At 34.8% G+C, this 11038-nt stretch overlaps 1 protein-coding gene across 1 annotated transcript; it reads left to right on the forward strand.

Moving 5' to 3' along the window:
• The first annotated feature begins 3892 nt into the window (after positions 1–3892).
• Positions 3893–8583, forward strand: LOC112783078 (alpha-soluble NSF attachment protein 2). The gene is made up of 9 exons (XM_025825837.2): positions 3893–4332; positions 5284–5333; positions 5447–5519; positions 6217–6296; positions 6494–6645; positions 7109–7268; positions 7352–7399; positions 7575–7655; positions 8308–8583. The coding sequence occupies exons 1-9, from the start codon at positions 4188–4190 to the stop codon at positions 8386–8388; spliced, it is 870 nt and encodes a 289-aa protein (XP_025681622.1). The 5' UTR covers positions 3893–4187; the 3' UTR covers positions 8389–8583.
• Positions 8584–11038: the final 2455 nt, after the last annotated feature.

The raw sequence follows: 11038 nt of genomic DNA on the forward strand, positions 1-11038 counted from the left end.
ACAATGTTGAGTGTCACTAACGTTGGCCATCACCTTCTTCTTTCACGTTAGCCTCCACGTTAACTAAGTTAACATGGCTCCTTGGGGTTGTGTGGTTGCTTCCAACGTTAGTGACAATGTTGGGTGTCACTAACGTTGTCGACCACCCTTGCCTCTTCACGTTAGCTCCCACGTTAACCAAGTTAACGTGGCATTGTGCACTTAGGCCAACGTTAGTGACAATGTTGAATGTCACTAATGTTTGCTTCCTTTCTCCCTTTTAACGTTAGAGGCCACGTTAACTAAGTTAACGTGGACTCTAACGTGGCCACTTATGAGCATTGGCCAACGTTAGTGATAATGTTAAGTGTCACTAACGTTGGCTCAAATTTCCTTCTTCACATTAGAGTTTACGTTAACTTAGTTAACGTGACTCTTAACGTGGGTAATGATGGCTTCGAGAGCGTTATTGGCAGTCACTTTTCTCATTAACTTTGCAAGTTACCTCCCATTCCTTGCTTCCTTTGGTCCTGAAATCAGGCAATAGAGTGCATCAAAGTTCTAGTCCAAGTCATGGGAAATGCAGCATACAATTTGTCACTAAACTCATGCAAAATCCTCATGAAATCATGTAAAATGCACAATGTATGCTTGAATCAAGGTGTAAGTGAATATCTACCCAAAACTAGCTTATTTCCTAAGAAAATGCATGAAACTATCCTAAAAATAGTAAAGAAAAGGTCAGTGAAACTGGCCAAAATGCCCTGGCATCAATACTGAGACATAATTAAGTTCTGTACACTTATACGCCAAATACAATACTGAGACTTATTTTAGTTTCTGTCTCTCAGTTATGGTCTCCCAATCTCTGTTTTGCTACTACCCAAGATCCATACATGTTTGTGACCTATAAAAAAAAAAGAAGATTTTAGAAGTCAAATAAACTAAGATGCATTAAAATCACATGATAAGAGTCTAAGTCATAACAATATCTAATCATAAACAAAAGAGATTTGATATATTACAATAGCAAATAGACTCCCCATCATCTCCACAAATTAATGATTTTTACTCTCTAGTGTTTGATCTTCACAATGTGTAATTAAGTTCTCCCTGACCTTCATAATAATTTTTCTGTGAACAAAAAAATTAGTAAATTAAATATAATACTAAGTCTAATGCTAATAATGCTTACTAACAGAGAGAGGGAATGAGGGAAAGAAAGATAACTGCTAGTGATTTTTCTTATGCATTTCCTTATTAATAGCTAGGTCATATAGCTAATATTAATTTGGTCAAGCAAATTAATAATCTCATTTAAATATAATACAAGAAGAAACAAGCTACCAATGAAAAGATAAGTAAACCATCATTTGAGATTGTAAAGTATGTCTAAAAAGGCTACCATTGACAATTATTCTTATGCTTCAGTTCAATTGTGTTGAACAAGCAAGATGGAAGATTTGTTACTAATAAACTATCATTTAATTCCATAGAAAAAGTAAGCAAATTGTTAAGCCTTAAAAAAATTTTAGAATAATGAATTTAATATAATTTAGTATATAAATAAATATCATATCAGTATGAAACTGTTAATTCTTCAAGATATGAGGCTATGAGTTACCAACAAGCTGCACATGAAAACAAGCTAAGCTAAATTCTAAAATACAACCCATAAGACAGGTGTTTAAGTTAGGAGTTACTTTGGATAGTCTAAAAAAACATCTAGAGGAATAAATACAAACAAGAATGTTAACAGATAATGGACAAATTGAGTTTGCATAATATTGCAATTACTAATTTATAATTCTTAAAGATGTAATATTACTTTGGCTATAAGTGAGCATCGCAAAAACTGACAACAACAACATTGAAGTTGAAGAATTCTACATTAGAACTTTACAAATCACCTGATAATAATACAAACAAAAGAAATAATGACAAAAAAAGATAAGAGTTCCTAACCCATCAAGAACAATATTCTTACGAAATTAAACAAGAAAACACAAACTCATTTGAAACATCAATATGGAAAAATAATAATTTATTTATTTCGGAAAAGGTTTACCTCACCTATTGCTCTTTTCAAACCATACGCTATGACATAAGTTTTGCTTACTTTGAAATAAAATCATAACAAAATAGTAAGCATAGAAGAAGTTTAAGGAAAAAAAGAGTAGAATTTAAATTAAGTTAAAAAGAGCAGAAAAACGATGCTCAATTTCACAGTAATCAATTCCAAACTCTAAACTTAATTTCAAAGTAACAGAATCAAAACACTAAATCAATTTCACAGTAATAGAATCCAAACCCTAAACCCCGATTTCACAGCAATTTCATCAATTTGAAATGGTAGAAACGGCTAACTTGCAATGAAGGAGGTGGCCGGCGACGTAGCAGATTCTTCGTCGCAGAGCCGAAGTGGCGAAGATTCTTGTTGGAGCTTCAGTATCATGAGATCCAGCTGCTGCTCTGATATTCACCTAGCCATAATTTATGTTTGAAAAATTGCAGAAAGTATCCCAACCAAGAATCAAGAACAAATTAGAAATTATAACAAAAATCAGAATGAAAACACTAAACAATAAACACTATATAATAGCATAGAAGTGAATCAAAGCCAAAAACAGAACAGTAATAATTTACTGAATCAATAACAAATTAAACGCAAAAAATAGCAGCAGCTATTAGAACAGCAGTGAACATAAAAAAAATTAAAATAAAGAAGAATATCATAGTGAGAAAATGCATTTTAATATGTGAGTACTCTTGCAAGTCAGCCTGGTCTGAATTCCTCCACTGAAATTCTTTGGAGATAGAAGAATACCATAGCATATAGAATGTCAAGCTCATTATTGTCTTTGACACAGGATCAAGATCAACTTTTTCTTGCTCAAGGCTATAGGAGAAATAACGAAAAAGAGAAAGAGAAAGTGTGATCAAAGAGATTATGTGAAAGAAAAAATTAGAGCAGCAACCCCTTACTAACACAACATTGTCTTTCTCAAAAAAAAAAAAAAAACATTAAATAATAAATCCATATAAGTTGTATCCTTCACAAATAGAAATTGATATCGATTTTTCTTATGTGTGTCCTCAATAAATTCATATTCATCAAAATCAAACTTTTGAGCTAAGAAACGACTGCAACCGTCAAGTTTGCATTGTAATTGGATCACTGCATTCAAAGAATGCACCATCATTATTACGTCTAATTATTGGATTCGGATAAACATCGACTATTATACATTCAGTAGTCATTTGTAAAAAATTTAAAAGAGAAAGAGAGGTGAGAATTGTGAGAGTGAGATGTAGCGAAATTTGTATGAATGTTCTGGTATTTATAGATAAATTTTTAAATGTTACTTACACAAAAAACATTTAAATTTTTTTCCAAATTTCACAAGCATGTATTGCGTAAATATCAACTTCTTTTTCGCCATGTTTTCGCAGAATTCTTTAGCGAAAATGGCAATCTATTTGGCCTTGTTTTAGCATGTTAAGATTGCTAAAACGTAATATTCTATTTTTGTATCACATATGAGCAAAAACATAACTAAATATTCAGAAAGCAGTATATTTCTGTATTCGCATTTAAAGTGATAAATAATTAATTTTTTATTTAAATATTTTTTATTTGTAATTATTTTTATTTTTAAAATTTTGTGAAAATATGTAAAAATAAAAAATAAAACTTAAAACTAAATGGACCATGAGAATACACTTTTTTTTTTGGTACAATACAAAGATAATACATTTTACTCCAGGTCAGGAATTTGGGCTTATGAACGGTAGTGTAAGCTCAAAATAATTGAGCCCACGTAATAACAATAAAGAATTAACATAAAGTATTGCTGCCCCGTTTTAATACCAAAAACAAAAACATAAAGTATGGCAAAAAAAAAAAAAAAAAAGAAGGAAAGTTACTCAACTAAGAAAAACTTAACTATGAAATTACTTTCCTTTCTCGAAAAGAAAGAGCAAAGAATTCGACCAAAAAAAAATCTTCTGAAACCCCTTTTTCCCTTTTCTTCTCAGTCTTCTTTTGCCGTTGTTGTTCTAGTTTTGGACTCGGTCCTCTGCAGAGTCCAACTCTTCTCTCTCTCTTATTCTGTGATTTATCTTTGTTTCACGGCAACTTATTTTATTAGGAAGAAGAAGAAAAAAAAAAGTAGCGGAGAGTGTTGTGTGAGAATTGATCGTTGGAAATGGCGGATCAATTATCGAAGGCAGAAGAATACGAGAAGAAAGCAGAGAAGAAGCTGAATGGTTGGGGCTTGTTTGGCTCCAAATATGAGGATGCTGCTGATCTCTTCGATAAAGCTGCCAATTCCTTCAAGCTCGCTAAATCATGTATCTATTCTACTCATCTTCTAAATTATTCTCAATTTTCATTTATTATTTTCTTAGTCTTGTTTAGATTTAGTGACTCTCGCCACCTCTGTCTGTTTTTGTTTACCGAGAATTTCTGAAATGATTTCCCTCTCTTTTATTCTTTTTTTTTTTATTTTTGTTAGTTTTATTGGTTGTATTGTTATTGCGATGATACGATCGGTGATCGGAAGTTACTTCGGCTACTTTAGCTTGTTGTTGAATCCGAGATGGCCTATTGCAGATTTGAAATGCTACCAATGGTTGAAGTACAAGTTTACTCAGATTTTGCCGGAAAATGTTTTGACCTGATTTTTGTTGATCGATTAGTTGCTTAGGAAGTAAAATCCGAGAATTTTGTGAACCTGATGTAATCGCAATTTATTGAGAAATTGGTTGGATTTAGGCTTAGAGATTTTCAGCCGAGAGAAGTGAATGATTTATTCTTAACGATATTCGAGGTGCTTTAAAAAAAAAAAGATTTGATGATCATGATATTACAACTGATGAACAATGTTCTCTTTTGCTGCCTGTATTCTGCTGTGCTCAGCTTCACTTTGATCAGCATTAAGTAATCACTTTATTTTGTTGGTGTAATTGACTTAATATTTTGGAGTAAATACACTTCTTGTCCCTAACAATTTAATTTTTTTTCAAAAATACCCCTAACATTTAGTTTCATGCAATATTGTTCCCAATGTTTTCGATTTGTGTCAAAATTATCTCTAGTTAACTCCATGTAAAACATTAGAGACAAAATTGAAAACTTCCTGGGGCAGTTTTGACACAAATCGAAAATGTTACCGACAAAATTGAATGAAACTAAACTTTAGGGGTATTTTTGAAGAAAATCGCAAATGTTTCTTACCCTAATATTTTGGTATCAAGCAGTTCTATATGTTGTTCTTTATTCGATTGTTGTGGCATCTGTAGGGGACAAAGCGGGAGCAACATACCTCAGGTTGGCAAGTTGCCATTTGAAGGTAATGGGATCGAAATGTTTGGAGCACCGTCTAATAGGGTTTATCTTGCTGTCTAGTTTTGAATCCTTTGTTGGTCAGTAAGCCTGTATGATAATGTAGTTTTCTGCTTGTAGTTGGAAAGTAAACATGAAGCTGCCCAAGCCTATGTCGATGCCGCTCATTGCTATAAAAAGACTAATATAAATGGTATGCAAGTTAGTCATTATTATTTATATAAACTAAAATTTCTTTTGGGGTTCTGAACGCAAGAATAGTACTGTGTTGACGTTGTATGCAAAAGATTTTGCTGGTAAAATTAAAATAATCAATGTTATTGGCATTAGTTATCAGAATCTGTTTCCGGAGAACTGGAGAAGAACAGATGATTTTTACTGATTAATTTAGTCATAATCCTTTTATCTTCTTTGTCTTCTTTCTTTATTGTGCCTTGTATATTCTCTTACTTCTCTTAAGTGTCAGGTGCATTGGTGTCATATAAAGAAGTTTCAGCCATTCTGCTATTATATGACATAAGAAATTGTTCTGTTATTCCACTTTTAAGTTTTCTTTTGGTGTAAAACACGTACATTGCTTCACATGTAGGGTAACAAGCACTATGTACTCTTTCGAGGTTTTCTTAAGTCAGATATTGTGATTAAGTTTTTCATGTGTAAGTTGGTTATGTTTGATTTCTATTTGCATTTTTTGTTTTAGGGTTTATATGTATTATTTGTCATGTTAACTATTTTTAGATTGGGATTCATTGTTATGTAGCTAAGTTCAGAAAAAAATAATAGAGCAGCCTAGGCTGCCTAGCATGTGAAAGAATGTTTTCACTCGTATTAGTATTGAAGGCAGTAGTATGCTTAATGTGAAGCTCTTTTTTTCCTTTCATTGTACACAGAGGCTGTAAATTGCTTGGACCATGCTGTGAATCTATTCTGTGATATTGGAAGACTCTCCATGGCTGCTAGATATTTGAAGGTACACTGTAGTGTAAATTCAGTGTTTTTTTTTTTTTTTGGGGGGGGGGGGGGGGGTTGTGTTAGATGTGGTATCCCTTTTATGGGCACCCTTTTTAATGACTTTTTATGTTCTGAGGTTTGTGCAATTGGACACATTTAAGTTGATAAAGCTTCGAAAGTACATGCCTTTACTTGGTTTTGCTATTGTACACTCAGGAAATTGCTGAATTGTACGAGTCTCAACAGAATATTGAGCAGGCTGTTGTTTACTACGAAAAATCAGCTGATTTTTTCCAAAATGAAGAAGTTACAACTAGTGCAAACCAGTGCAAGCAAAAGGTTGCTCAATATGCTGCCCAGCTAGAACAGTGAGATTTTTTACCTTCTGAGTTCTCTTTCTTTTACTGTTGTTATATAGCTTGAATAATATTGTTTCCATTACCAACATGACTTTTTTCTTTATTTGTTTGGTAATTTAGTCTGGGGTATTTGGTTTCTAGCCTTTTTCGGAGGTTAGCATTTTCTTAATCCGCTGTAGGTTGCTGAAGTTTCAAGGATTTATATAGGAAAACCTACTAAACTGATGTCTAGCATCTTTATTTTTCACAATCTGTTTTATGTTGACACTTATGCATGCTGGTAATGGAAGTTAGTCCACAGCTACATTTGGGCTATCATAAATCGATGTGTATGTTATGCACTAGTTACAGCAGGAACTGCAAGAATAATGTTAAAAAATTCAAACCTTATTTTTTAAATGGGAACTTATCGGAGCGTTGCCTTTGTGTTTAGAAGAATATTAACTGTTTCTGTTTTATGGCAACTCCTCAGATATCAAAAATCAATTGACATTTATGAAGCCATAGCTCGCCAGTCTCTCAACAATAACTTGCTGAAGTATGGAGTTAAAGGACATCTTCTTAATGCTGGCATTTGCGAACTCTGTAAAGGGGATCTCGTTGCTATAAACAATGCACTAGAGAGATATCAGGTCTGAGAAATTTCCATAATTTACATTTTGAGACTGGACATCTTTTAGTTGCTCAACTTTTTGGCTACATACTTCGTTTGCAGGAGCTGGATCCAACATTTTCAGGAACACGTGAATATAGATTTTTGACGGTAAAGTACCAGTTTTGAAATTTCATTATAAACTTTTTTATGACAAATTAAACTGGACCATAATATGTGGATTTTCCATAGCTTCTATCTCTACCGTAATGTTTAATTACAATTTGGCTGCTTTGTCATTACACTTATATTTACCATGAGACTTGCTGACCTTTTTTTTTTGTAGGATATTGCTTCTGCAATTGAAGAAGAAGATGTTGGACACTTTACTACCATTGTCAAGGAATTTGATAGCATGACCCCTCTGGTAAGCACACCAATAGTTTTGTATTTCCCAATGAATTTCTAATGTAGATTGTGTCCACATTTTATAATAGAAGAAATATAACTTTTTATAACTGAGTTCCATAATTTACAGAAATTAAATGGATAAATAATTCGATTAATGTATCCCTGATTGGATCTTCGTCCAGAAATTTTTCGGTTGGAGAATTCCATTCAAATCCACCTATTTGATATTGGGTATTATGAATTTGACTCAAGTGACCGTGATTGGGAATGGTCAAATAATTAGTAAGGTGACCCAAAAATTTGTAGGATTTTGACGAAAAACTTTGTAGCCAAAGCTTTTTTATCCCAAAATAGGGGAAAATGTTAGAGGGGATGGGTTTGCAGGATGTGCTTCAAACGTAGTCTTTCTCCATTTCATCGTTTCTGGTCTACCGATTATGAGATGCTTAGGTTCAGATATTTCAGCTGATGGTCTCAGTTACCTGTTTCATTTTCATCATTTATATATGCGAAAAGGAAACCTCAGGAAATAATTAACTTCTTTTGTTTTTGTTATACTATGCATTGAAATTTGACAACAAATCCTTAAATCGCACAGGTCGTTGATGCCTTTGTTCTGATTATCTGTTTCCCTCCATGTCGCTAATCAATATTGCCTGTTTGTGCAGGATTCTTGGAAGACAACACTTCTTTTGAGGGTAAAGGAAAAGCTGAAGGCCAAAGAACTTGAGGAGGACGATCTTACTTAACTTGCACATTAGTTATTCTCTATCTTGGTTGAACCTCATGTTTGTTTGATGATTTTCATTGTACCACCATGCTTGTTTGTCCACTTTATTCATCTTACGTCTCTTCAGCACATATTGTACTTTCCTTGGTTTTTCTATTAAAGTGGTTGCCTGAATTTAAGAAATGAGTTCATGAGGTTGCTCTATTTTGAAAAAGACTCTGTGTAGTGCCTATTTGCTACTTTGAATGATGAGCCACCTTCACCCTTCAGTGTTAATTTATCATGAAGCTTTACGGTTCATTACTACTTTAATTTAAGCAATCAAATATTTGGTTTTAGACCCACTTCAGGAAATCATATGGAAGTGAAAACCACTACAATTTATTCTCTCTACGGAAACTTATATTCAAACATTAAAATATTAACAGAATGCGCAGTATGATGTTCAAATTATTCTCTTTTGATGAAGTTTTATTTTTATTATTGGAAAAATTACCAAAAGTACCTATGAAGTTTACGAACGTTGACAAAAGTATCCATAAATTAAGGAAATTAACGTTGTACTCATGAAAGATGGATTTCGTATAACAAAAGTATCCAAATTCTAATTTTTTGTTGTTTTTTTAATAAAATTCCTAAACTACCTCACCCTAATCTCATTCTACCGTCACTTCCTCTCTTCTCTTCTTCCTCTCTTCTCTTCTTCCTCTCTCCTCACTTATCCCTCAAAAACCCTCACAGAGTCACAGAAACTCTCCTACCTCCTCATTGCCGTCCACCACCCACCTACTCCATTACCGCCAATCTCTTCCCCTCTCACTGCTTCTTCCTCTCACTATTAAGGTGACTACAACACCTTCATCGCATACCTGTGACCCAACCTGAGGAGAATGCTGCCGTGGCGCGCCTGTTGCAGCCGAAGAGAACGTCGTCGTGGCGCATCTGACCCAGCCGAGGAGAACACCGTCGTCGCACACCTGAGAAGAGAGAGGGGTCGTAGTACTCTTGCATGCAGAAAGCGGGTTCGGTCAGAGAAGAAAGGGAGGCGGCACTGTGGATGGAGGTTCTGCTATTGACGATGTTACAGTCGGCCGACGAAGAAAAATGTATTTCTTTTTTTTAAAACATTTTTATTTTATTTTTCTTCTTTTCAGAAATTGATTTAGTTATGATACTGTTCTATTTTTTTTAATCTGCTTCTATTTTTTATGAAAGGCTGAGATTGATTTACAGAAGATTCAGTTGATGGCTACTTCTACTTCTGATTTTTGCTGAAATAATTTTCAAATTGGATGAATGGATTTCTTGATTTTTTATGGTTGATGGCTTTTTCTATTTCTACTTTTGTTAAAGTGAATTGAAATTGGATGAATGGATTTGAAAATTTTATGTTTTGAGTATTTTTTGGTGTTTGATTAATTTAGTTTGGGTATAGATTATAAACTTATGAGTGAATCGGTTGAGGTCCGATCCTCTACCACCACCACCACTACCATTGATTTCGGTCTGGTTTGTTGTAGGAGTAGTTCTGGATTCCATGGCAAGAGTTGGTGCAAATTGAGTTATGAAAGGTTGAAAAAGTGAGTTGAGGTTGAGTGTAGGGTAGTTTAGGAATTTTATTAAAAAATCAACAAAAAATTAAGATTTTGATACTTTTGTCATATGGAACCCATCTTTCATGGGTACAACGTTGATTTCCTTAGTTTATGGGTACTTTTGTCAGCGTTCGTAAACTTCATGGGTACTTTTGGTAGTTTTTCCTTTATTATTTTCTTTTACTATTGTCATTCGATGGCTTTTTTTCTTTAGTAGAACATCTTAAATGGCCCTAACAATTATATCAAAAGACAACAAGGTTTTGGTCCCGGTTTTTAACTCTGTTAGATAAGTTACCCCCTCGGTCAATAATTTCTCTCTAGAGCTAACGGAGGATGAATATATGGCATGTTAAGGTGATGATATGTCAATTAAATACCAACTTGGATGGGCAGATTAATGGCTCCTAACAATTCTACTAAAAAATGAAATGTTAAACCATGATAACACAAAATCCCTCTTTTGCTCTCTGGAATTACAAAAAACCCTAATTCTCTCCTTTCAAAAATTCGTTGACAGCGCTTTACTCCGAGGAAGAAGTTGGTTCCGATAGAACTATTAATGGCGCTGTGACAGCAGAACTGACGGTTGAGGTAAGCTTTGTTACTCACTCTTTCTACCATTGCATGTGTATTGTTCGGTAGGTCGGTTATCGGACGATTTAGGATTACTGATTGGGTGTGAAGATGGGTCCCTACCTCGGCCTGGATCCTGGGAACGAACAGCGTGAGCGGCCGACTTCCTGGGTTCTTCGTGAGTTGAGGGGGGTGCCACCTGCAAGGACACTCCGACGCTCAAGTCAGTATGGTGCGCAGGTGGTAAGGAGAAAAAGTAGTGATGATGTACCTCTGGAGAGGGGTAGGACCCTCCCTATATATACTGTGTCAGAGGTGGGCCCCTCATGGACAGAGACCCACCTTCCGCGAAGTTTCCTTTCGCTAGTTGTCGCCAGGCGAGCTGGCTCCTAGGTGGCGGGATGCTCGGGTCAAGGTCCGGGCGCGTGGTGCCTCGCAGAGCGGTTGCCCGGATCTGACAAAGGTGCGTGCCAGTCGTGTCAGCCAGTTGGGCTGGGC

The sequence above is a fragment of the Arachis hypogaea genome, chromosome 20 (genome assembly GCF_003086295.3).
Source record: "Arachis hypogaea cultivar Tifrunner chromosome 20, arahy.Tifrunner.gnm2.J5K5, whole genome shotgun sequence".
NCBI classification, from domain to species: Eukaryota; Viridiplantae; Streptophyta; class Magnoliopsida; order Fabales; family Fabaceae; genus Arachis; species Arachis hypogaea.

Coding starts and splice junctions, on each gene's coding strand:
- LOC112783078 (XM_025825837.2), top strand. CDS start 4,188: ATGGCGGATCAATTATCGAAGGCAGAAGAATACGAGAAGAAAGCAGAG. Junction 6,646..7,108: donor TATGCTGCCCAGCTAGAACA/GTGAGATTTTTT, acceptor GCAACTCCTCAG/ATATCAAAAATCAATTGACA. Junction 7,269..7,351: donor ATGCACTAGAGAGATATCAG/GTCTGAGAAATT, acceptor CTTCGTTTGCAG/GAGCTGGATCCAACATTTTC.